At 53.5% G+C, this 25840-nt stretch overlaps 1 protein-coding gene across 5 annotated transcripts in view; it reads left to right on the top strand.

The window, feature by feature from the left end:
* SEPTIN9 (septin 9) overlaps nt 1–25840 on the top strand; it is a 195273-nt gene that overhangs the window by 45364 nt on the left and 124069 nt on the right. For 2 of the 5 annotated variants that reach the window (XM_082371183.1, XM_082371184.1), the window contains exon 2: nt 1424–1480. The exons of 1 other annotated variant lie outside the window; for it this stretch is intronic. In XM_082371183.1, the coding sequence (XP_082227309.1) occupies nt 1424–1480 (57 nt within the window). Of the gene's footprint in view, nt 1–1423; nt 1481–6603; nt 6742–9833; nt 10704–25840 lie in introns of those variants that run through there. 2 more of the 5 variants (XM_082371188.1, XM_082371186.1) reach the window with 2 other exon arrangements.

The raw sequence follows: 25840 nt of genomic DNA on the forward strand, positions 1-25840 counted from the left end.
CCTGGCCCCCTGTCTCCTCGAAGCCTCGCCAGTCACCCCAGGCCCCGGTGTTCACCCCCCCATCAGAACTGCATGTCACGTGCATCTCTTGCAGTGTTATTTACATGGTGGGTGAGTTCAGCTAAAACTGGGGCCGTCTTGGCGTCCTCCCCAGCCCAGAAAGAGGCCAGGGCTTAGCGGCAGGTATCTGTCAATACCAGGCCCTGAAGGACAGACCTCTCCCGTCTTGTCAGCTGTTGAGTCATCCTGCAGATGTGGAGAGTGCGTGTGCCCCGGGGGAGCTGGGCCGGAAGACCAGGTCTGTAGGCTGCCCTGCTCAGGGCTCTGGAACCTTTTGAAACAAAGCTGACTGCATTCACTCCTGGTTGGTCATAGTTTAAGGGTGGGTTTGTGGAATGAATGAAGGGGTGAATAATCTCTCTGGAGGACTGCAGGGGAGGAGCCAGCCCATCTGACCCCGGCATTCTGGGTGCATGTTGGATGGCAGAGGCTGCAGGCGGGTGCAACCTGGGCCCCTCCGGCTCTGCAGGCTCTTCTCCACTGTGTCTCGCTGTCCGTGGGGAAGGCCTCCGCTGGGCCAACGTGGGTGTCCCTGCCATCCTCTGTAGGACAGCCTGGTCATCCAGGCAGCAGACCCTAGAGCACCGTGACCTGGCAGTGATGGGGCGGCCGCCTGCCACTCCCTCTTAGAAAACTCTTGAAGTCTGGCCGGCTTAGCACCTCAGCAAATCTGCTCGAGTTGGGACTTGCCTGCCCTGAGCCTCCCCAAGGACTGAATGCTGGGCCGAGGGGTGCGTGTGGAGAGGCACGAGGCCGCGTTAATCTGGGGCTCTGTTCTTGCTCCGTCCTGGGGGGCGGGGGAGAGAACAGCTTGTCCTCCATGCTCCCCAATCCAGCCCGGCTTCCTCCATGTTACAGACCCTGGGACAGGGAAACCCCAATTCCCAACAAGGTAGATGCAGGTTATACCGGGGCTGGCCCGTGCCTGACCTGTGCCAGCACCTCTCCATCGCGCAGACAGTCCCGGCAGCCCAGCACGCAGGAGCCAAGCCCAGGTTTTGGAGTTTGAGGGACTTGTCTTTATCCTGGGCTCAACTCCTCATAGCTGTGTGGCTTCAGACAAGTGACTCAACCCCACTGAGACCTGGCTGTCTTATCTGCAAAATGGAGTACTGAGGGTTAGGTGGGAGAACGTGTGTAAAGGCTTTGACCCAGTGCCTGGCGCGCATCCGGACGGCGGCGGCTGTTAGCTGCAGGTGGCTGCCGGGGCCAGGCGTTACCTGGGAGGACTGGGGCCTCTGGCCCCACAGGGGACGGGTTTCTGGTTCTGGAGCCCCTGGCAGGAGCGGAGGTGAGAATACGCCCAGTGTTAACCTTCCCCCAGTGGCCTTGGGTGACCTTTGCCCTCTGCCCCTGTCTTTAGGAGTCGCGTGGACCTCCAGCGGCCGTCTCCGGAAGCTTGGCGACCCGACTGGCCCGGGTAAGTGCCTAGGTCAGCCTTGGCCCCCTTGGTTTGTCTGGGGTAGGAGTTACTGCTCACATGCTCCAAAGAGACTCTCCCAACCACGGCCCGGCCTGGGTGGGCAGGGGGTGGAGGGGGTGTGGAGCTCCGCCTCTCAACCTTGGTGCTTCGGGGGCGGGGTCTGTGCGGCTTCTCCCCACCAGCGGCTCCGGCCTCCCAGACCCCCGGCGTGGCCAGCATGGGAGCCTGCCTTGTGTCTTTGTTGTCACGTCCAGCAGCCAGGCCCAGGGGCTGTGCCTGATCCGTGGTCTCTTGTCAGAGGACATTGGGGCCCAGAGGTGAAGGAGCTCGCCTCCCCTAGGAGGTGGGAGAAGTGTGTTGAGGACCTGCTGGGTGTCAGACCCCAGGCTGGACCGACAGAGGGACATAACGGCGACGTAGCAGCTGTTCTACAGGAGGGGATGTGCCCACCCGGAGCCCACGCCCCACCTTGTAGACCAACCCTGTCCAGTAGAACTTTCTGTGTCAGTGGAAGTGTTCCCTATCTGCATCGTCCAGTACGTTAGCGACTGTCCACACGTGACTATTGAGCACCTGAAGTATACATTGTCTGTTATTTATTCATTCATTTGCATTGAATTGTTTAACTAATTTATTTTTTATTAATTCCCACTTAATATCTACTTGTGGCTAGTGGTTATGAAATTAGACAATCCGAGCCCATGCTGGCTCTCTGGGACCCCAGAATTCTGAACCCGAATGCCCCTGGGGGCCAGCCCGACCTCTCTCCAAGTCTGTCCTCCAGAGGCAACCCCCGCCAGTGGGCTGGGCACCCTCAGGCCCGTGTGGTGGCCGATGGCGGCTCTTTGCTGGGAGTGGCGGGGTGGGGGGCACGTGAGGTGACATGTGATGTGGAGGCTGGACGTCCACATGAGTGTGTAGGAGGCCCTTGCGGTACAGGACGGGCCGGGTGTGGGAAGGGAAGGGTGACGCCGGCTGGAGGCCTTGGGGTGGTGAGTGATTCACGTCCGTGGTTAAGCGAGAGCTCCGCCCCCTGCAGACACGTTGGGCTGCTGACCACTGGGCTTCCCGGCTGCTGCTCTGTTCCTGGAAGCCTTTCTCGGAGCCCCTGGCCTCTGCCGCTGTCTGCCTCTCCGTGTCCCTCCCTTTCAGCCGCTGGGCTGCATCTCCAGGCCCCTCGGCGTGATGGGCTGGGGGAGACGCCTGTGCTCCAGGAATGAGGTCTCAGGAGGCCGGGCGCCCGGGGCTGCAAGAACGCAGCCTCCCTCTGGCCATTACTTCCCTGTGCTCAGAGAGGCCAGTTCTGTGCCATCAGCACTTGGCAGCCATGACCACGGCTCTGCTTGGAAGCCTAAGGCATAATTTGCCCAAGCGCAAAGCCGTGATCTGGGTTTCGCATGGGACCGCCTGCTGACACACGAAACCCACTCTCTGGGGGCCTCTGCGGGCTCCGGCCCAGACACCCCTCCTCATCTTCCTGCCTCCCTTTTCCAACCCCTGCCTCCCTGCGGCCAAGACCTTGGTCCAGGCAGGCTTCTTTCCTGGACCCCCAGTCCCTCTGACCTCACAGAATGCCCCCATTCGGAGCTGCCGTCCCCCTCCCCTCCTCCCAGCCTGACCTCTGTCCCGTCCTCTGCCTGAGCTCCTGTGTCTGGACCCTGCACCCCGTCTCCTCCCCAGAAGGCCAAGGGCCCTTGTCGTGGTGTTTCCTCCTTTATTTCAGGTTTTCACGAGGCTGGGTTTGGGACTGGGCCAGAGATGGCCGTTTCTGCCATGAGCCACAGTCTGTCAGCTCAGACTACACCCACGGTCACCCTTTGACCAGCTCACTCACTTTCTGGCCTTTTTTTTTTTTTTTTCCCCAAAAAATAGAATTGTTAGACATATAAAAAAATGTGAAGAATATAATAAGATACCTGTACACCCACCATCCCGCTTAAGAAATAAGGTGTTACAGGTGCAGCCCAAGAGCTTGGGTGACCCTGTTCCGGCCGAGGTGAGCAGCCGTCTGAATTTAGAACTGCTCGCTGCCGGGTGTGTCTGCGCCGCGCGCTGTGTGTCTGCAGACGACACGCCGTCTGCTCCTGACCCCGGCAGCGTCGCATCACGTGTCCGAGGGGAGTCAGCTGCTGCCCTTTGCTTTTTCACGAGACGGGACGACCGAGATGTATCCACGCAGCTCCGTGTAGCTTAGTTCATTTGCTCTGACCGCGGGCAGGCGGGGGTTCCTCTGCGTAGGGGGGCAGAGTTTTCGCCCGCTCGGCCTGTTGCTGGAGGCCCATGAAGCTTTCCTGTCTTACAGACACTGCTGGACCCACTGTCATGGGTCCCGGGCCTGTGTGTGTTCCCCTGGGCAGATTGCCTGGGCTCTGGGACGCTTGCTCCGGGCCCTCCCAAGTGGCCTTCCTCTTTGCTCTCTCACCCTCACCCCCTTTCTGTGCTATGAGCAGCCACCCTGGGCGCTGCTGGCCGACCTTTGCCCTGGTTCCCACGGCACCCATGGCATTTCCCCTGCATCTGCTTCCTCACCTCCTTGCTGCCCTGCCCAGCCCAGCCCGTCTGTCCCCTGGCTGGGATCCCTGGGGCCTTCTCCTTCTGCCCTGACATCTGGTGTGTGGCCGGGTCCCGCTTTACATCCTTCAAGTACCTCTGGGGGTGGTGGCCTGAGCTCCAGTGCCACCCTCATCCCTTGAGTGATGGGTTCAACAGTGCCGAACCGCAGCCCTGCCACCAATTCATATTTGCTCAGAACCTCAGAAAGTGACTTTATTTGGACATAGGGCTTTTACAGGTTAGTTAAAGGCCTGGAGATGAGGTCATACTGGGTTAGGGTGGCCCTAAATCCAATGGCTGGGGTCCTTAGAAGAAGAGAGACACAGAGGAGGCCACGTGAGGACAGAGGCAGAGATTGGAGTTTTGCAGCCACATGCCACGGGATGCCTGGGGCCACCAGAAGCCAGAGAGGCAAGGAGGGATTTTCCCCAGAACCTCTGGAGGGACCACGGCCCTGCTGACACCTTGATTTTGGATTTCTGCCTCTAGAACTGTGAGAAAATCGATTTCTTGTTATTTTAAGCCCCTCTGTTTGTGGTGATTTGTTACAGTAGCCGCAGGAAGCTAGGGCCCCTTCCCTCTGTGATCGACACCCCACCCACGCAAGGAGCTCCCTGGTACGCTGCTGTCTGGGCTGTGTCCCTGCCCTTATGGGGGGTGCCCAACGTGAGGCCCTGGCGGGTGTCCCCGTGTCCCCCTTCCCCACCCCCGCCTTCGGTCCCGGCTCACACACCCCTTCCTTAGGGAGGGGCCCTGCTCCAGGCCCGGCTAGGGCCCCACCCCAGTGTCCTGTCACTCAGCTGTACCTATTGTCATCCCCGTGGACAATAGGCGCTGGAGGAGGGGTAGGGCCCCTCCAGCTCGTTGCCCACCCTTTCTCCAGGGCAGCACAGAAGAGCCGCTCGCTCTGTCACTGAGGGAGGGAAGGGAGTGTCCTTTGTGGAGGAGCTGGTCCGCCAGAAGGAAGAGGAAGAGGAAGAGGCCGCCAGAGTTTTGGCCGCTGTGCACCTGACACCCGGGCCCCCGCAGGCATCCCCAGCTGTTACTCCTCCCCACCCCCCGACACCCCCCCCCCTCCACTTCTCTCATGTTTCAGCCTCGCCATCCACCCAGGCACTCAAGTGACAAGTCTCAGTGTCGTCCTTGACCTCTGCCCCACCCCAGCCCCCCCAGGTCAACAGGTGGCCAAGGTCTTGTCGACTCACCATCCCCCCAGATGGCCCTTGGACGGGCCACCCGTGATCTTGGCCGTGTCTCGGTCAGGCCTCTGTGTCTCCCCTCACCCCCACCCTTTCTCCCCCCCAGAGGCTCCTCCTCCGTGTCCAGCGGGTGTTTGGGGGCTTTACTCAGTCCCGCCGATGTGCCTGGGCCTGGGTGATAGGATCCACCCACGGGATTCTTTAAACCAGACCTGGCTGTGGTCCTCTGACTAAAAGAACCCTTGCTTCCCTTCTCCTCATAGGATAAGCGGTAAACCCAGCATGAGGCTTCCCTCCCCTGTCTAGCCTCTCACCCCTGCTCTCCCCTCCCTGCCCGGAAGGGTCACAGCTCTGGAAGCCATTCTCTTTCCAGGGTAATTTGACCCAGCCTGTCAATCCCGTTAGCAGGTGGGTGGTGGGGATTCCTCTATCCTCCCCACCCCGTAGGGCTGGGTGCTCTTATGGCACATGGCAGGCAGCCAGTAAATATTGTTGAATTGAACTTGATAGGAGAAGCTGGGGGGGATTGGCCAAAAAACAAGTTTAAAATAAAAATATCAGTCTTCTTTTGCCTTGGTTGAGAAGTAGATTTTCTCTTTGTTTGCCTTCTGGGGAAGGAATTTATGGAGAACTCCATGTCTCCAGGGAGGACAAGGAGGAGAGGCAGACGGGTCCAACAGGGCAGCCAGTAGGCACAGTGGCTATTTACATTTAAGTTATTTTTTTTAACACAAATTAAAAACTCAGTTCCTCCGTAGCACTGGCCCCACTGTAGGCTCTCAGCAGCCTCACATGGCTGCCATATTGAACGCGGCAGATACATGGCATTTACATCAACGCAGAAAGTTCTGTTGGGCAGGACTGGTCTGGATTAGTCTACACACTGGATCTTCAGATTCACTGTTCATCCAGAGAGCCTTTATTGGGTGCCACTGAGCAGACAGAATGTTGGGATCCCAGTGGAAAGTGAAAGACACCAGCTCTTCGGGGCGTTTTCGTGTATTCTGGAGAGTTTAAACACAGGGCCCTTGGGGCAGACTCTATCAAGGACCCTGGTCTCCACGCCCCTGGATCCTCCTTGCTCTGTACAGGCAGCTGGGGGCCTTTAGGAATAAAGCGCCAGCTCCCAGCTCCGGCAGGGCTGCAGCCAAGGATTGATGGCTGAGCGTGAGGGCCGTTAGCGGTGGAATTTGGCCCTGTCTGGGCTGCCTCTCTCCATTGTCTAGATTTCCTTCCACACTGACCTGGAAGAACTCCCAAAGCAACAGGCCGGCCCAGGCTGTTTGCACCAGTAAACCCTGCAGCAGTCCCCAGGGCAGAGAGTAGCTGGATCGTATTTATTTAGGAACAGCCGAAACTTGAGGCGCAATAAAAAGTGGAGAGAAGATTCCGGAGAGGAATGCAGCAGGCCCCGGGCCCGGAATTTGTCTTGCTCTGGAAGGCTGCTGGCGGCCAGACTGGGGCCGGCCCTGGAGGGTCTCGGCCGGCTGCCCGCTTTGCTGGCAGGTACAGTAGCAGTGACTGCAGGAGGGTCAGCGGGAGGGGGTCTGGGGGATGGAGCTTCTTTATTTTTAACTCAGGGAAGCAAACTCTGTGGTTGAATCTGGAGATGAGCAGGAAATGAACGGAAAAGTCTTTTTTTTAAAAGTGAGCGGTTGGCATTCCCTATAGCTTGGAGCTAACTATGGAGGATTTGCAAGTACCTGAATGAGGGGAGGGGGAGGGGGAGAGGTGGCAGAGAATCTGAGCCCAAAGCCTCAGAAAGTGTTTTCAGCTGAATCCCTCTTCCCCCGCCTCCTCACAGGCCCCTCCCCAGAATGTATCCCAGGAACAAGGTTGTGCCCCTCTTGTCAACCCCTTCCTGAGGTCTCTGCTGCCTGTGTCAGATTCACCTGGAGCGCTTGCCCCCTTTCCGCATGGCTGGGCCAGCCCAGGCCTCCTGGCTTGTGATGGGAGTTCAGGGGTCACTAGGATTGCCTCTTTTTTGTCCCCTCCCAGCCGTGGAAAGGGGCATAGCAGTGTCTTTAAAGATAAAGCAGGCCTCCCTCTTCCTCCTTACCCTGCACTGGGCCCCTCGCTGGTGATGGTGACGTCAGAAAGAACGTGGCTGGGAATATGCAGATCACAGGTACAGGTCTGTGGGGGTCAAGGGTAGAGATACTGCCTTTAGAACTGTCTGGAAGGGGCTGCTGGGCAACGGTCCCCATCCCAGGACGTGGGCAGGCTCCGGTGGCTGGGAGCTGGGGCTTGCTGGCTGGCACAAGCAGAGTTCCCCAGAACTGTGGCCCCGGGGGCGGGTCCTGCCTCCCCAGGGCATAAGGCGTTGGTCAATTTGGGGATGTGCTGAGTTCAAAAGCCAGGCCCCTCACTGGGGCTGCTCACTGGTTTACTATGCTAATATGCTTGGTGAAATCAAAGACCAGGACAAAGTTTTTCATAACCACAGAGCCCTGTCGTGTTCTGCTAGAAGGAGAAGCCACGTGGGGAGCCCTGACCTGGCCAGTTGCCCCCTGAGTGGCCGGTGCTGAGGCCAGGACTCAGTGAGCAGTGGGGGTCGGCTGCCCCCTTCTCGCACTGCCTGGCCTCACCCCACCTCTGCGCCTGGCCTCTTCTCGGCTCATGACTAACACAGCCCCGTCGGAGCCAATCGGTGCTGCCAGGTTTTCGGTTTCAAATTATCCCCCGCTTGGGCCAGAATGCTTGGAGTTTTAGGCATGATTGGGGAATGGACACTGAGCCAGACTATGCCAGGGAAAAACCGAGGGTCAAGCTGTGCTCAGCAGCTGCACCAGCCGCAGCGACAAAATCCACAGCGTGTGCAGCCGGCACCTGAAGCAGGTGGTCAGGATGGCTGAGGCCACGCCTGGGCTCCTCGTCTTGGTCCAGCCGTCCTCCCCGCTGGCCCGGTCTGCCGCCTCCTGGGGCCTTCCTGGGCCTGCTCACCACAGCGGGAATTGGTGTCGAAGAGTGCCCTGTGGCATTAAAGGGGTTTCTTTTTTCATACGTCTTCTGTAGTTTCTAAATCTAATACAATGAACATATAGTACGTTTATAATCAGAGAAAAACAATAAGGAATATTTTTTTCAAAATCAGAAAGGAGATTAAACAAATCAAAAAACCTCCAAGATTCCCATTGTTCTAACTTAATTGTTGGTGGTTGGCTTAATGTAATGTGTTAGAATGAAACATAATCACCAGAAAACATCGTACAGGGAGCCCTGGCTCTTAAGTCTGTCTGTGGTGTCTGTTTGAGTGTTCTGTGGCTGATGTAACAAATTACCACAAACTTGGGGGCTTAAATCAACAGAAATTTATTCTCTCACAGTTCTGGAGGCCGGAAGTCTGAAATCCAAGTCTCGGCAGGGCCGGGCTCCTGGGGAGCTCTAGGGGAGAAGCTGTTCCCTGCCTGCTCCAGCTTCTGCGGGCTGCCAGGCTTCCTGGGCTTGTGGCCGCATCACTCCGCTCTTCAAGGCCAGCCTCTTCACGTCTCTCTCCGCTCCGTCTGTACATCCCCTTCTCTCTCTGTCTCTCTCTCTGTCAGATCTCCCTCTGCCCCCCTCTATGTGAGTACACGTGATGGCACTTAGGACCCTCCCAACCCCCTGATTCAGGATAATCTCCCGTCTCAAGATCCTTCACTTAATCCCACCTGCAACGACTTTTTCTCCAAATAAGGTCCCGTTTACAGGATCCAGGGATTAGGGTGTGAGATCTTTGGGGCCATTGTTCAGCCTACCACAGTGCCCACCTTCCGTCACTGGGCAGGCGGCCACCTTTGGAGCTGTCCTCCAGACTCTGCTGGGGGTGGGGTGTTGCTATTTGGTGTCTCCCAGAAGGTGTCACCCCCCAACCCCCAAGAAGATGCCCTTGCTAGCTAGGAGACTGCATTTGGGATCCTGCCCTGGGCAGGAGGGGACGGGGACTTTGTGACATCCAGCAGAGAAGTGTGCATGGCCCTCTTGTGTTGACATGTGGCTCATGTGGCCCTGTAGGGCAGGATTGTAAACTCAGAGGTCACCTGGAGGAGGGGCTGGCAGGTAATGAAAATGAGTGACGGGGCGTGGGGACCACAGCAATCCAGAAAACGCAGTTTCATCTGAAGAGGGTAGCACCCTTCGAGGCAGCCCCTTGGGCCAGGCAGGAAGGCTCATTCCCTGTGGCTATATGCCCTCCCTTTTCCGAGAGAAGAGGAAAATCTGGAGTTCTCGGTGAAATTGCTCGTTTTCAACATGGGCACGAATACACATTTTCTTTAGACAGGGTCAGTTAGGCATACAAAACCTGCTTCTGTGTCTTGGGCAGAGGGCTGCCAGTCTGAACCCTTGCGGTGAACGAAGCTTAAAGGGCAGAGGGGCGGCCCCCCAGCCCTCGCTCTGACCACGTGCTGTCCCCCTCCACCCCCGAGTTGCCAGCTGAGCAGTCCCGGGACCCCAGGTGAATAGCAGGGAGCAGTGCTGGGCCCCCAGCCTGGCCAGGCCCCGTGTCCCCTCCCAGAGAGGCGCTGAGTCTGGGGAAATCGGTGGTGAGAAGCTGCGCTCCCTCCCAGGGGACAGCTGGAGACTCACTGACTCATGAGTGAGTGGTAGGACTCTTCCAGGAAGTCTCCATCCCGCGCTCCCCTCTCGGCCGGGGTGGGACGGCCAGCTGCCTCTGTCTCCGCAGGCAGACGGGACACCCGGGCGTCTGCAGGGGTGACTTCTCCGGGGCTCATCCCAGGCAGGTGTTCCTGAACCTTCCCTCGGCCCCTGCCTGGGGCGCGACTGCCCCTCCTTCCGGCCGGGTCAGGGTGGGAGTGAAGGGCCGGCAGAGGTGGAGGGTAGGGAAGGCGGTCAGGCAGGAACCAGGATTTTCAAACGCTCCAACCAAAGGAAATCGCAGCATCGCGGGCCGGGGGAAATGAAAGACTCTGGAAGTCTCCAGGAATTTGATTCTGTGAGCTGGTTTCCAAGAGGCTAAGTTAAGCTTCTCCAAGTGGATATTAAAAAGGAGCAGCGAGACGAGCCCGGGCGGAGGGGCTGGAGGGGGTGGAGAGAAGGCACCGGAAGCCGCCGCACGCCGCACCTCTGGAGCCACCGCACAAAGCCCCGCCGGCCGGTCCTTGGCCCGGAGGACCCTGGGGACCGCAGGAGCCTTTCAAGGCCCACGTCCGGCCCTTGCTCCCGCCTCTTCTTTTATTTCTCTCCTTCGCTGCCTTTCCCCTCCCGATTCCAAGAGACAATGCTACTTCAGTTTGGAGCACAAACATATGATCAGCACATGGAAATGTGGTAATTTGGATGCATTCGTGATTGCAACAGATTGAAGAAATTAGACCAGACAAAGAGTGTTTTTGGAGGAGGAGGAGAGGAGGCAGAAAGAGGGAGGGCGACGGGGTGAGAAAGGGGAGGACGCCTCTGGAAAGGGGGACGCCGGGACTCCCGCCTGCTGCTAAATATATCCGTAGTGATGGAGAGAGACCGGATCACAGGTAGGCAAGCGGCCCTCCTCCCCCGGCTGCCCCTTCCCCTTAACTCACAGCTTTCTTTATGCTTTGGGAAATAAGCACCCGAGGGTCACTTTGACTCATTTTTGTGGACATATTTCTTTTCCTCTTGACTGTTCTGAGGTCCTGGGACGTAATGTTCCAAAAGTGAAGCTTCGCTAAATTGGGCTTTTATTTAAACTCGGCTCTCCGTCCCCTCACTGTTTCTCTTTCATTTCCCAATGTGCCACTTTTGCATCTTAAGACGGCCCTGAATGCTGAGACTGTGGGCGCCGAAGTCTGGGAAAGGGTGGGGGTCCTGCTTCTGGCGCTGGGGTCCGGGGTGGTGGCACCGGGATGCCGACTGTGGTTTGTTTGTCCACTGTGTGGTTTGTTTGCTGCCAGCCAAAGTCCGTCTTCAAGGCCGCCTTGGTCTCCTCCCTGAAATAGCATTTCGGTGCCTTCCCGGGTGTTGATTACAGGGCTGGGAACTCCCGGTGCCCAGACAAGATGTGCAAATGCGTGTGTGTGTGTGTGTGTGTGTGTGTGTGTGTGTGTGTGCACGTGCGCGTATGCACACGTACAGCGGAGAGAGCTTATTCTATTCTGCCAGAAGCTTGGGGGAGTTGACCAAGGTGACTCCCACTTGGAGGTGCTGGTGTCATTCGGGTCCTGTACTCACCTGGGCACCGTGGACAGAGAGGGAGTAGCGATGATCATCCACGGTTGGATGGGATGATTTAGGACAGAAAGATCAGAGCTGTGGGCTCCGCTCAGATTCTAGGGCAGAATCACTGATCAGAACATCAGAATGTCACGTTGGGGCAAGGAGTGAGGGCAGATGGCTGGTCCTTGGGCTGGAGGGAACTTCCAGGTCCCTGGATCCGTCCCCGCACCCTGTGTGGGATCCAGGCCAAGTGGGTCACTTTGGAGCGGGCTCAGACCCATCGGAGCAAGAACCAAGCAGTGGAGAGAAAAGAGGCCGCCCCTCCTAAGTCACCCCAGTTAGAAGCCCCTCTTTCTCCGGCTTGGCGTCCTGTGTCAGCATCTGACATCATCACGAATAATTCCCATTCATTACGGGGCCTGCTGCTTACGGCACACCCCTCAAGCCAGGTGCTGGGGTACACTGTGCAGGCCTGAGACGTCCTGGGGCATCAGCCTCTGGGCTTCAGGTGCTCCAAGATGACCCCTGGGTCAAAGTGAGGATAAGAATGTCGCTCCCCGAGTGCCACTGGCTTGGTCTGTTGTTTGCCGCTGTGTGCGTTGCAGGGGGGGCTCCCCAAGAGGCCAGAGGGAAGGAAGGCGCATGTCAGTGGCTCCTCTGAACACAGCCCCTTGCCTGCTGCTCCAGGGCAGATCAGATCCCAATGTGATGTCAGGGCTGATGGGGCAGCCACGAGCAGGGGAGCAGCTGGCGGGGTGCGTGTGTGCGCGTGCACATCTGTGCTGCAGGGCACACAAGTGGGCACCGCGACTGACCACAGGAGGTGGGGCAGCCACGGAGACCGGCGGAAGGCACGGCTGGTGGAACCGCATCTCACGTGTGTTTGAGCTCAGTGATGCGGGCCAGCTGGGGTGCACGGGGCGCGAGCCAGGGCGCCTTGCTCTCCGGCTGGCAAGGGCTGCAGGCTGTGGGACCAGGGAGGATGGTTACTCCATTGGCCTGGCTGCCAGGGGCCTCCGGCCCAGCCCTCATTTAACAGATGACCAAGCCAAGGCCCAGCTGGGTGACCACCAGGGGACCAGAGAGCCAGGGCACAGAGGCTGGGAGGGGGTCCTTGGGGAATCAGAAGCGGTGGCAGCGTCTTGGAACCTCCTGGGCTAAGCAAACTTGAGGAGCTTTTCATGAGCTGAACGGACAGTCCGCTTTGCGCCTTTATAACAGTGTTGAGCACCACGCCCTCCACCGAGGACAGCACAACGAGGGGTGAAGTAGGGACCTTCTCCCAGGATGTGCCTGAGGAAAAATTGGTGCTTTCTGTGAAATCCTCATTTGGACGCATTTTCATTAAAAAATACTTACTTCTTTCAAAGCTCGGTTAGAAACTGGTTCCAGAAGAGAGAAGTCCCCAAGCTGTCTCCCCATGTTTCTCAAACCTGGTTAGACCTTGACCTTGGTCTTTACTTGTAACTCAGCGCTGAAGCAGTCCCTGGGGAAGCGAATCCCACCCCGTCCCAGCTGGGGCCTCGAGCAAGTCTCGCTCTGCAGCCCTGGTCTCAGTTGCCAACCTGTAAAGGGAGGGAGTTAGATCAGCACAGCCCCCGAGGCCGCGTCCCCACAGCCAGTGGGTGTCTGAGCCTGTTCTGGGGACCCCCGCCGGCTGCGGGCCTGCTTCTCAAGGGCACTGCCCCTTTGTGACACCGTAAGACAGTTGTGGCTGCCTCAGTCCGCACTGGGCGGAGGTGGGGCTGGGGGCCAAGATGCCGAGCGCGTGTGGACGGGGGCCTGTCTGGCCAGACGCCCCACCCGCCAGTTTCCAGAAGTGCCTGTCACAGCCACTGGGCTGGCATTCAAGGCGTGTCTGGCTGACTCTTGGCCACTGCCCAGCAGCTGTCCAGGAGGGGCTGGTGAGGAGGGGGCTTGGGGCAGGTGAGGGCGGCCTCAGGAGACCTCAGATCTCCCTCCTCCGTCTCTCGCGAGCACCTGGCTCCCACCTGGTTTGGGACGTGGGCCCTGGGTCCTCTTCTGCAGTCAGGCAGCCTCCAGCCCTCTCGAGGCTGCGGCCTTGCCCTGGGAAGATGCCGGAGGGCTCGTCAGCAGGGCGGGGATGAGTCACGGAGCAGTGACTGGCCGCTGAGACACAGGCCGCTCCTTCCAGCCAAGGGTCGGCCTTTTTTCCTTGTTCTGGACTGGCTTTGTGGCTTTTACAAATCAAGCAGTTTTATCTTGTTCCAAGTGCTTGTGTTTCAGCAGGGAGACTCTCCAGGAAGGGAACTTTCCACTGGGGGGCCGTGACTTAGCTCAGCTGGGCCTCGGGGAGGGTGGGAAGGGCCACGCGGTGAGTTGTCTGCAGAGAATGTGGACGTTTCTCCGCTCGGTCAGGAAGGTTGGTGCTGCACCCGGGAGGAGAGAGCTGGCACTGTGCTTGGGGGGGTCCTGTGTCACGGTCATGGGGCGGGCAGGGAGCTGGACAGGCCCCACCGTGGGAGGCGTGCCTCTGCCCTCACTCTGCTCTACCCTCTTGTCTCTGGGTCCCCGGGCATGTCATACTCTTGGCCTGGACGGACGCTGCGGTCATCAGCTTCCTGGACCCTCTTTGCCAGAGCTTCACTCTCCTCGTCTCCAAGATGAGAAGCTTGGCCCGAGGCCCTCCTGGCCCTCTTCCTCTTCCACCTCTGACTGACGAGGGCCTTGGTTTCCCCGGGGCTGCTGTAACCAAGTACCACCGCTTGGGGAGCTTACAAGGGCAGCAGTTGGTCCTCTCCCAGCTCTGGAGGCCAGAAGTCCAAATTCAAGGTGTCCGAGGCTTGGTTTCCTCCAGGAGGCCCTGAGGGAGCATGCTTTCCAGGCCTCTCTCCTGGCTTCTGGCGGCAGCCGGCACTCCTTGGCATCCTTGGCTGGTGGAGGCCTCTCTCCAGTCTCTGCCTCTGTTGTCACACAGCCTTCTTCTGTGTCTCAAATCTCCCTCTGCTTCTCTCTTATAAGGACACTTGTTCCTGGATTAAGGGCCCACTCGGATAATCCAGGACGACCAAAATTCTAGAACCTTATCCTAATGACATCTGCAAGACCCTTTTTCCAAATAGGTCCACATCCACAGATTCCAGGTGAACATGAATTTGGGGGGGGGGGCACCATTCAACCCACTCCAGTCCCCACGCATCCTGGATGCACAGGATGATTCCATGTCCCAAGATCACTTGCCGTCCCCCACTCTGGCCACTAGCCTTTGCCATTGGGTCCCCTACCCCTGGTGAGGTGTGGGAAGCTCAGCCCCATGAGAACTGCAGGAGCCTGCCCACCCCCTTCCAGGCACCTTCTCGCTGGAGTTGCCTCGTGTTCCCCGCTGGTGGGGGTGAGGCCTGGGGCAGGCCCTGGGGACAGAGTGGACCTAGGATGGAGGGCTTTGGTACCTGGGTCAGCCGGCCCGATAAGGGCACCTTCGCCTGGTGCCTTGTAATTTTTTTTCTTTGAGCTCCAAATTGGTCTGTCCAAAACTTTTCCTGATTAGAGGATTTATTTCTATGTAAAGTCCTACTAAGGAATGGCATGACAATCACATTGTTATGCATTAAAGAACCGCCTTCAGTAACATCATAGTGTGAGATTGGGACAGTCCTGAGCCGCTCGTGAGTGGTCACTGCAGCCGTTCTGTACTACAAGGACCTGGGGTGCCTGGGGCTCTGGACTCTTTTTTTAAAAATTGTGGTAAAATGTACACAACATAAAATGTACCTTTTTAAAAAAAAATTTTATTGGAGTATAGTTGATTTACAATGTTGTATTAGTTTCAGGTGTACAGCAAAGTGAATCAGTTATATATATACACATATCCACTCTTTTTTAGATTCTTTTCCCATATAGGCCATTACAGAGTACTGAGTAGAGTTCCCTGTGCTATACAGTAGGTCCTTATTAGTTATCTATTTTATGTATAGTAGTGTGTATATGTCAATCCCAATCTCTTAATTTATCCTTTCCCCCGTTTCCCCCCTGGTAACCATAAGTTTGTTTTCTACATCTGTGACTCTGTTTCTGTTTTGTAAATAAGTTCATTTGTCCTACTTTTTTAGATTCCACATATAAGCGATATCATATGATATAAAATGTACCTTTTCTATAATTTTTAGGTGTACAGTTCAGTGGCATTAAGTGCGTTCACATAGTTGTGCAACCATCCATCCATCTCCGGAACTTTTTCATCTTCCCAAAGTGAAACTCCATTAAACACTACCTCCTCTTTTCCCCCTCTGACCCGACCCTGGCAAACACCCTTCTGCTTTCTGTCTCTATGAATTTGACTATTCCAGTTTCCTCATATATGCGGAATCATGCAAATTTGTCTTTTTTGTGACTGGCTTATTTCACTTAATGACTTCATGGTTTCTCCATGTTGTGTCAGAGTCTCCTCCTGTTTAAGGCAGAATAATATTCCATTATATGATAGACCACATTTTGTTTATCCATTTATCTATGGGTAGACATTTTGGTTGTTTCCACCTTTTGGCTATTATGAAAATTGCTGCCCTAAACATGTATGTATAGGTATTTGCTTGAATCCTTGCTTTCAAATATTTTGGGTATATACCCAGAAGCAGAATTGCTGGACCGTATGGTAGTTCTATGTTTAATTTTGGGGGGAACCACCGTACTGCTTGTCACTGCAACTATACCATTTTACATTCCCACCAGCAGTGGCCATGGGTTCTAATTTCTCCACATCGTTCTCAACACGTTATTTTCTGTTATTTTTTTAAATATATATATAACAGCCGTTCTAATAAGTGTGAGGTGGTGTCTCATTGCAGTTTTGATTTGCGTTTCCCTAATGATTAGTGATGTTGAGTATTTCCCATGTGCCTGTTGGCATCTATATGTCTTCTTTGGAGAAATGTCTATTCAAGTCCTTTGTCAATTTTTAAATTGGGTTTTTGTGTGTGTGTGTGATTGAGTTGTAGAAGTTTTTTTAAACATATTCTGGATATTAATTCCTCATCAGACATATGATTTCGAAATATTTTCTCCCATTCCGTGTGTTTCCTTTTCATTCTGTTGTGAGTCTCCTTTGATGCACAAAAGTTTTGCACTTTGATGAAGCTCAATTTATCTATTTTTTCTTTTAGTGCCTGTGCTTTTAGTATCACACCCAACGTCACAAAGCTTTTCCCCTATGTTTCTTTCTAAGAGTTTTACAGTTTTAGCTCTTGCATTTAGGCCTTTGATCCATTTTGAGTTAACTTTTGTACATGGTGTGAGATTAGGCTCCAAGTTCTCGTCCTGGGCTCTTGATTTTTTTTTTTTCACACCCAGGCTGGCTTCACTGGGTGGGGTGGCAGGAAGTGGGGAAATCCTGGGTTGGGCTGGCCTTGACCATCCCCTCAGGTTGGCCAGGGAGCCTCAGCTCCGGCCCTGGGCATGGCTGGACAAGTGCTCTGCCCGGGGCAGCCCAGGCCTGTGTCCTTCTGGACTGACGAGGAAGCCAGCCTGGGGTCTCCTGGCATCCACTCTCAGGTGGGCCTCCTATTCTCAGTGGTTTCACTGCCCGGCCTGCGTGTGAGACTGGCTGTCTGTGTGTCAGTGTCTGTTGGTCTGTCCCCATGCTCCATCGCAGGAAGCCTCCTCCAGCCCCATTCTCCCTCTTTGCTTCTGCGATCCCAGACTCTGTCTGCCTCCTGCTCGGAGCTGGTCATCCCCATTGTCTCCCTTCCCATCCGGGCACAAACCTCTGTCTGGAAGCTACCACCTAAACCGCCTTGCCCAAAGTCCCCTGGACCACCATCCCGCCTTCACCGCCCTCATGTCAATTCTGCTCTCCTTGGGCTGGGCGCGGGGTGGGGGTGGGACCCAACGGAGAAACTGGGGAGATTTCCTCTTAACCAGAGGCCCATGTTTGGAGACTGTTTTGGGCCCCAGGCCTTGTATGAACTCAGGACAGATAGCAACGCAGATTTCAGCTCCTGGAGGCCCCTCTCTGCCTGCGGGCTTGGGACCTGCCTTAGATCTTCTGATCTTCCCTCCCTCTTTTTTTTTTCTTTTCTCTCTTTCTTTTTTCTTTTTAAGGTATGTACGTATGTATGTATTTATTTATTTTTGGCTGCGTTGGGTCTTCATTGCTGCGAGCGGGGGCTACTCTTCGTTGCGGTGCGCGGGCTTCTCATTGCGGTGGCTTCTCTCGTTGAGGAGCACGGGCTCTAGGTGCGCGGGCTTCAGTAGTTGCTGTGCGTGGGCTCAGTAGTTGTGGCGTGCAGGCTTAGTTGCTCCACGGCATGTGGGATCTTCCTGGACCAGGGATCGAACCCGTGTGCCCTGCATTGGCAGGGGGAGTCTTAACTACTGCGCCACCAGGGAAGTCCCTTTTTTTTTTTTTCTTTTTAGCAAATGAGGAAACTCTGACTTGAGCAAAGCTGAATAAACGAAACAACACACCCCTTGGAAATTAGCAAAGAGGCACCAGCTCTGAAACTTTTCTATGAAAAGTTGAAAATGCTTTTGGGCTGGGCCTGTCTGCTGGAGCAGGTGGGTGTGAAGAGCCGCCCAGCTCTCCGTGGCAGGAGCCCACACGCCCAGAGCCCGTTCCTCTGCATGGTCCCGATTCTCCCTCCCACCAGCGAGTGTGAACAATCAGTGACCTCTATCTCTGTCCTCCGCTTTGAGTTCACCTCAGGTCATGATGTCTCCGGGTGGCTGTTCGCAGGACCACTAGACACCTGTTGTCCCAATTATCTGGCAAATATTTATTGAGGTCGTACTACGTGCAGCCATGTCCTAGGTTCTTGACCTACAGTGAGGAGGAGCCAGTCCCTGCTCCTTTGGGGCTGGCAGTCTGAACTAGATGTCAGACAGCTAACCAATAAACACATCAGTTGATGACTTTAGATGAAGAAGCAAAGAACAGGTGATGTGATGTGATTGTTAGTAGGTGTGTGTGTATGTGGGTGTGTATTAATGGACACCTTCCTTGAGGGGGTGACATTGAGCTGAAACTTACATGGCCAGAAGGACCTGACAGGTCAAGATCCAGAGGAAGGACATTCAGGCAAAGGGAACAGCAAGTGCAAAGGCCCTGAGGTTAGAACATCACGGAGGTGCAAGTGGCTGGACTGCATTGTTGGAGAAGAGGGGCAAGTCTGAGACCAGCAAGATGGGCGGGGCCAGGTCATGCCAGGCCTCGGAGGCCCTGGTGAGGGTTCGTTTCTTTCCTTGGTGTGATGGGTGGAGAAAGTGGCAGGACCTGAGTGCCCCGTGGCTGCTGAGACTCGCCTGTAGCAGGCAGGGAGGAGAAGCAGGGGGGCCTGGAGGGGTGGCCATCACCGTCACTCTATGCAGTTGGAGAGGGAGGACCTCTGATTGCTGGGTGGACCCTGGTGGTTGAAGAGGCCGCTGGACACCCTGACGTGTTGGCCAGCCTTGCCCAGCCCTGCCCAGTCTTGCCCAGTCCTGCCCCGTGGGCTGCTATCTTTAGGAGGGAGTGCTTGCAGACTCTGAGCGCAGAGGCTGTGGTTTGGTGCATGCTTGGCCGAGGGTGGGGTGGCCTGAGTCCTGGGAAGGTGACCCGAGGAGCGGACGGCCTCAGGGGAAGCATGACTCTGGGCCTCCTCGCTTTGTATCTCCTGGGTCCTGACTCTCTGGCAGGGATATCACACATGCCTGCTCATGCCCCCACGTGGGGTGGTGGCCAGTGTGTCTGAGGACACCGTCCCATCCCACCGGTCCCTCTGAGCCTCAGGTTTCTCGCCAGCTCTGGGCCCCTGACTCTGGGGGAGGCATGGAAGTACGGAATGTTTTCCAGGGCATCCCACTGGCCCTCAGAGCTGGGGTGAGTCAGAGCCTCTTCCCATAACGGAGCGGTAGCCGAGCCCCGGGGATTCTGGCCTGGTGCCCGGTTCCTGGGGCAGGAGGAGCGAGGTGGCCAGGCAGGCAGGGCTGGGGGCTGAGCCTGTGTGACCTTGGGCTGCGGCTCCTCCCCGCCCGCTCTGTCCCAGCCCCAGGTCCCACTGGGGCTCCCTGTGTGCCTCCTCTACTCGCTGGCCTCTGCATTCCTTCTCTCCCCTCTGGGGCCAACCCTCTCCTCTGGCCCAGACTGGCCCTTCCGGCTGCTCTCCCTACCTCCTGCCTCTTCGCCTTCAGACCCTCCGCTGCTCCCCGGGGTCCACTGTGTCCCGTCCGTGTCCCTGGCCACCCAGGGAGGCAGGTGCAGGGAAGTCCGGGACGCACGTGCCGTTTGAGTGCCCGTGGGTGCCAAGCATCTTCCTCTCCGGCTCCGGCCGCTCCCTCGAGCCTGCGGCCCCTCCGCACAGAGCCTGGCCCTGCCCCGCACCCAGAGCTGGTGCAGCAGGAAGGAGCTGCCCTGGGAGCCCGGGCACCTGGCCTGCTCTGCTGGCTGCAGCCTCCAGGGCTCGGGTGTCAGAGAAGAGGTGGTTCTGGGGAGGTGTGACTGTGACGTGGCTCATGGGTCAGGGGACCGACCCTCCCCTCCCGCTGGAGTGGCCTGAGATGCTCTCCTCCAGCCCCTGTTTCCAGGGCACCTTGAAGTTGGCCCTTGGGCAGCCTGTCCCGGATTCTCCCTCTGGCCTTTCCTGGCACTGTTTCTGCTCACCTGGAGAAGGCTGGGTGGGACTTGGGGACAAAGGAGATTCAGGAGCTTCTCTGACAGGACACCCCACCCCACAGAGGGGACGTTTTGGTCAAAGCCCCAAGAGCCCTGCTTGCTACTCAGAGAGCAAGAGGCTCAACCACCTGCGGGGCATCTGGTGGGGGCAGTACAGGTGTGACTGTCAGCACAGGGGCTCAGTGCACGGCCTGAGGTCTCCCTGTCCGTGGCTCTGCTCAGGCCCGTGTCCTTCTCTGGCCCTGATGCCCCTGATGTCCACAGTGGGCAGCCCTCAGTCTGGACTTTGTCCCCCACCATCCGCCCAGCTCAGCTCTGGCCGGCTTGTCCCTCCCCCGGGGCCCAGGTTTCTTCTCCAGGCGGCGTATTCCATCCCAGGATGTAGGGCCCTCAGCCATGCCCGCCCTGGGAGATGTCGGTATATTGTTATCTGATAATAACTAAAGAACTATAGCTTTAGAATGACTGTTTTCCATGTTTTTCCAAGTTCAAGGGTCTTTAGAGTGTCCTAATCCTGATGTCGCCGTGTCCGAGGGAGAGGGAAGGGGCTGGGGGTGATTGCAGGCTGGGGGCTTGTTCACCACCTGGAGAGGGTGGTCTTGGGCTGTGCCTCTGTGATGTGTGTTTTGGGGGGGGCGTATCTCCAGGAATGCCCCGTAGCCCTCGCCACCCCCCAGCTTGTAGAGAGCAGCTGGGAGTGGAAGGGGAGCACGCATCCCTCTGAGGAGGTGTGGACGGAGGGGCCCGGGTTCTGGAGACGTGCATCTTCCATGCATCTCACCCGCAGATTTACCGCAGCTGGGGCCTGGCTGAGCCTTGGAAGGGAGCGAGGGGACCGCGGTGAAGCCGAACCCCAAAAGGGGCAGGAATTCAGGTGCAGGAAGCCTTTCTTCCAGGAGGTGGCGGTGCAGGCCCTCAAGAGCCCAGTGCCTGCTGGGTTTTCATTTTCGCTGAATTTGTGGGAAGAGGCTGCCCAGGTGTTATTTCCACTCACTGCGTCTGCTGCAGCGACGGAAGTGGCAGGTGGGGAGCACGGGAAATAGGTGAGGACGGCACCTCCCCTGGCACCGGGGCTGGAGCACTGCAGACCTCGCCCGGGGTGGTCCTAAACCGGGCCAAGCCAGGGAGGTTTGAGAGCTCAGGGCTTCGGGGAGGGGGTCTCCGGCCACCTCTTCTTTCTTCCCTATTTCTGGTTGATAAATCTCAGTCTCTTTTAAAATTTCCCAACTTTTTACTATGAAAACTTTCAAACACACAGGAAAGATCACGGTGTGAACACTCCCACGCCCACCACCTTGATTCTGCAGTGCACATTCTGCTGTCTGCTTCCTCACACGCCCCTCCCTCTAGCCACCAACACCCCGTGTGGTTGTTTTGGATGCGTTTCAAAATCAGTTGCTGGCATCAGTCCACATTACCCCGTAAACACTTCAGCTCGCCTCTCCCTAACCAGAGGCCAGTATTTGTTTATGGTTCTTTTTCTTTCTTTGAGGTAAGATGTATGTAACCCTGAAACGCACAGATCTTAAGGGTACCGCTCTCTGTATCCCGGCTCCTATCAGAGTGTAGCACATCACCATCACCCCCGCATGCCCTTTCCCGGTCGGTGTCCGCCTCCACTGCCCCGGGAGCAACCAAATTTCTGATTTTTTTCTACTATAAATGAATTTTGCCAGTTTGACTATGTATATATTTTTCAGATGTACCCATGTTGCCACAGGTAACAGTAGTTGTTCCATGATTGCTGTATAGTGTTCATTGCATGAACTTTCTCTGGGTTTTTTTTTTTTTTAGCCCTTCTGTTCGTGGGCCCCTGCCTGTTTCCATTTTGGGGGTGTCATGAATAAAGATTCTTGTACAAGGTTTTGTGGACATATGCTTCCATTTCTCTTGTGTAGATACCAAGGAGTAGAATTGTTGAGCCAGAGGATAGGTATCTGTTTAGATTTGTCAGAAACTGCTAGCTCTTCTCCCCAAGTGACCGTATCATTTTACACTCCCACCAGCAACGTCTGAGCGGTCTGGTTGCTCTGCCTCCCCACCACCGTTCGGTGCTGTCTCTTTCATAATGTAGTCACTCTGCTGGGTGTGTGGCGATCTCATTCTGGCTTCAATTTGCATTTGTCTGATGACTCATGCTGTTGAACACGTTTTCATGTTCTTATTGGCTTTTTGTATATTTTCCTTTGTGAAATGTCTTTTCAAATCTGTTGCCCATTTTATTTTATTTTTTTAAAATCCCTTGCAGCTCTGACAATCTTATTCCTTTTTTTAAAATTAACTAATTGATTAATTTATGGCTGAGTTGGGTCTTCGTTGCTGCATGCGGGCTTTCTCTAGTTGCAGTGAGCGGGGGCTACTCTTCGTTGCGGTGCACGGGCTTCTCATTGCGGTGGCTTCTCTTGTTGCGGAGCACGGGCTCTAGGCACGCGGGCTTCAGTAGTTGTGGCTCGTGGGCTCTAAAGCGCAGGCTCAGTAGTTGTGGCGCACGGGCTTAGTTGCTCCGCGGCATGTGGGATCTTCCCGGACCAGGGCTTGAACCCGTGTCCCCTGCATTGGCAGGTGGATTCTTAACCACTGCACCACCAGGGAAACCCTGTTGCCCATTTTAAAATTGGGTTGTTTGACTTGTTCTTATTCTTTCTGGATACTGGTCTTTTGTTAGATACATGAATTGCAAATATTTTTTCCCAGTCTGTGGCTTGCCTACTCTTTTCTTAATGATATAGCTTTTGGTGAGCAAAAGTTTGTAATTTTAATTTTGACTAAGTTTAATTTAACGAAGTTCTTTCTTTGTGGTTACCACTTTTTGTGTTCTTTGTAAGAAAGCTTCGCTTACCCCCAAGTGGCGAAGATATTTTCAATGATTTCTTCTAGAAGTTTTACAGTTAGAGCTTTTATGTTGGGTTTAGAAACCACCTTGAATTAATTTTTCTGTATGGTATGATGTAGGTCCATTTTGTTGTTGTTTTATCTGTATGGACATCCAGTCGTTCTAGAACCATTTATTGAAAAGACATTCTTACCCCATTAAATTGCCTTGGCACCGTTGTTGAAAATCAATTAATTTTGTATATGTGGTTCTATTTCAGGACTCTTGTGTTTTATTAGTATTTTGTCTATTCTTTTGCCAGTACCACACTAACTTGATTAATGTGGCTTTATAATAAGCTTTGAAATAAGATCTCCTAATATATCCAAAACATTGCTTTGGGTATTCTTGGTCCTTTGAATTTCCTTATAAATTTTAGATGTAGAGTATCAGCTTCTACAAAAATGCTATGTGAATTTTGATTGAGATTGCATTGAATCTATAGGTCAGTTTAGGAAGAATTGGCATTTTAATAACATTGAGTCTTCTAGTCTTATAAACATGGTATGTCTCCATTTTTTAAGTTTTTTTTTTGTATTTCTCTAATCTACAGAATTATGTTGTTCTGTAGTTTTCAATGAAAAGATCTTCATGTCAATAGTTAAATTTATTTCTAACTGTTTTTGGTGCTATTGTAAATTGAATATATATTTTAAATTTCATTTTCAATTGTTTACTGCTAGTATATAAAAATTATATAAAAATACAGTGGATTTTTGTGTATAAATCTTATATCCCATGACCTTGTCCAATTCATTTTTTAGTCTAGCACTTGTTTTGTAGATGTTTTATGATTTACTAAGTAAACAACCATGTTGTCTGAAAATAGGCAGTTTTACTTCTTTCTTTCTGATCTTGATGCCTTTATTTTTCATGCCTTATTTCACTAGCTAGAACTGCCAGTACAATGTTGAATAGAAGTGGTACATGGACATCCTTGCCTTGTGCCAGAAAGTATGTTAAATATAGGTTTTCCATATATGCCTTTTGTCAAACTGAGGAGATTCTCTTCTATCCCTAATTTTCCAGAGTTTTTAATAAGAATGGGTGTTGACTTTTGTAAATACTTTTTCTGTATCTATTGAAATGATCACTTTTCTTCTTTATTCTATTAATAAGGTGAATTACAATGATTGACTTTTTTTTTTTTTTTGGCTGCGCCGCACAGCATGAGGGATCCCCAAGCAGTGATCGAACCCGCGCCCCCTGCAGTGGAAGCACAGGGTCTTAACCCCTGGACCGCCAGGGAAGTCCCACAATGATTGACTTTTGAATATTACACCAGGAAATAAGTCCAGGAAACTCAATTTATCTATTGAGCTTCCTTTTTATATATTGCTGGATTTGATTTGCCTAGTTTTTTGTTAAGGATTTTTTGTGTGTGTGTGTAGATTCATGAGGGATATTGGTATGGTATTTTCTGTTAGTTTGTTTTGATATTGTCTTGGTCAGGGTTATTTTGGCTTCAAGGTGATCAAAGTGCTCCTTCCTATCTATTTTCTGTAAAAGTTTGCATAAGATTGGTGTTATTTCCTTCCTTAAATGTTTGATAGAAGTCACCAAGGAAGCCATCTTTCCCTAGAGTTTTCTTCTTGAAAAGTTTTTTTTAAGTTACAAAATTAATTTTAAAATGTGTATTAGGCAATTCCCTGGTGGTCCAGTGTTTAGGACTCGGTGTTTTCACTGCCGAGGGCCCAGGTTCAATCCCTGGTAGGCGAGCTAAGATCCCGCAAGCTGCACAGCGCAGCCAAAAAAAAAATGTATTAAATATATTAAATAAATATTTAATTAAATATATTAAATATAATTTAAATATACATTTATTTAATATATAGAGAGAGCCATTCAAGTTTTTTACTTCCTCTTGTATCAATTTTGATAAGTTGTATTTTGAAGGAATTTGTCTCTTTCATGTAAGTTGTTGAATTTATCCATATAAAGTTCTTCATAATATTTATTATCATTTTAATATCTATAGGATCTTAGGGATAATCCTTCATTCCTAATATTGGTAATTTATATTCTTCATTTCTTTTCCTCTCTCTCTTATCAGTCTTGCTATGAGTTTGTTGATCTGCTGATCTTTTTAAAGAACCAACTTTTGGCTTTATTTTGCTTCTATTTTCCATTTCCTTGATTTCTGCTCTTATCTTCATTACTTCCTTCCTTCTACTTACTTGGTGTATCAGTCGGGGCCCAGGCAGGAAACAGAAACCACACCAGTAATTTGAAGAGCAAAGTGAAGTATAAAGAATTATTAACTGGTAAAAGGTGTTTAACTACTGCAAGGGTGAAAGAGGACTCTGAGGAACATAGAAACAGCAAAGACGAGAAATAACTACTTTAGAAGAAGTCGTAGGGGAAAGCTTTGGAACGTTGCATTTGGCAGTGATTTCTTTTTTTCTTTTTTCTTTTTCTTTCTTTCTTTCTTTATTATTTATTTTTGGCTGCGTTGGGTCTTTGTTGCTGCACATGGGCTTTCTCTAGTTGCGGCGAGCAGGGGCTACTCTTCGTTGCGGTGCGCGGGCTTCTCATTGCGATGGCTTCTCTTGTTGAGGAGCGGGCTCTAGGCACGTAGGCTTCAGTAGTTGCGGCCCGCAGGCTCAGTAGTTGTGGCTCGCGGGCTCTAGAGCGCAGGCTCAGTAGTTGTGGCGCACGGGCTTAGCTGCTCTCCGGCATGTGGGATCTTCCCGAACCAGGGCTCGAACCCATGTCCCCCTGCACTGGCAGGCGGATTCTTAACCACTGCGCCACGAGGGAAGTCCCTGGCAGTGATTTCTTGTATACAACACTGAAAAGCACAAGTAACAAAATAAAAAATAGGTAAATTGAGCTTCATCAAAATTTAAAACTTCTGTGACTCCAAGATGGCTATCAACAGAATGCAAAGGCAACCCACAGAATGGGAGAAAATATTTGCAAATCATATATCTGATAAGGAATTCATATCCAGAATATATTAAAAACTTCTACAACTCAATTACAAAAAACCAAACAAC

This window comes from Balaenoptera borealis (genome assembly GCF_965194805.1).
Source record: "Balaenoptera borealis genome assembly, chromosome: 20".
NCBI lineage: Eukaryota > Metazoa > Chordata > Mammalia > Artiodactyla > Balaenopteridae > Balaenoptera > Balaenoptera borealis.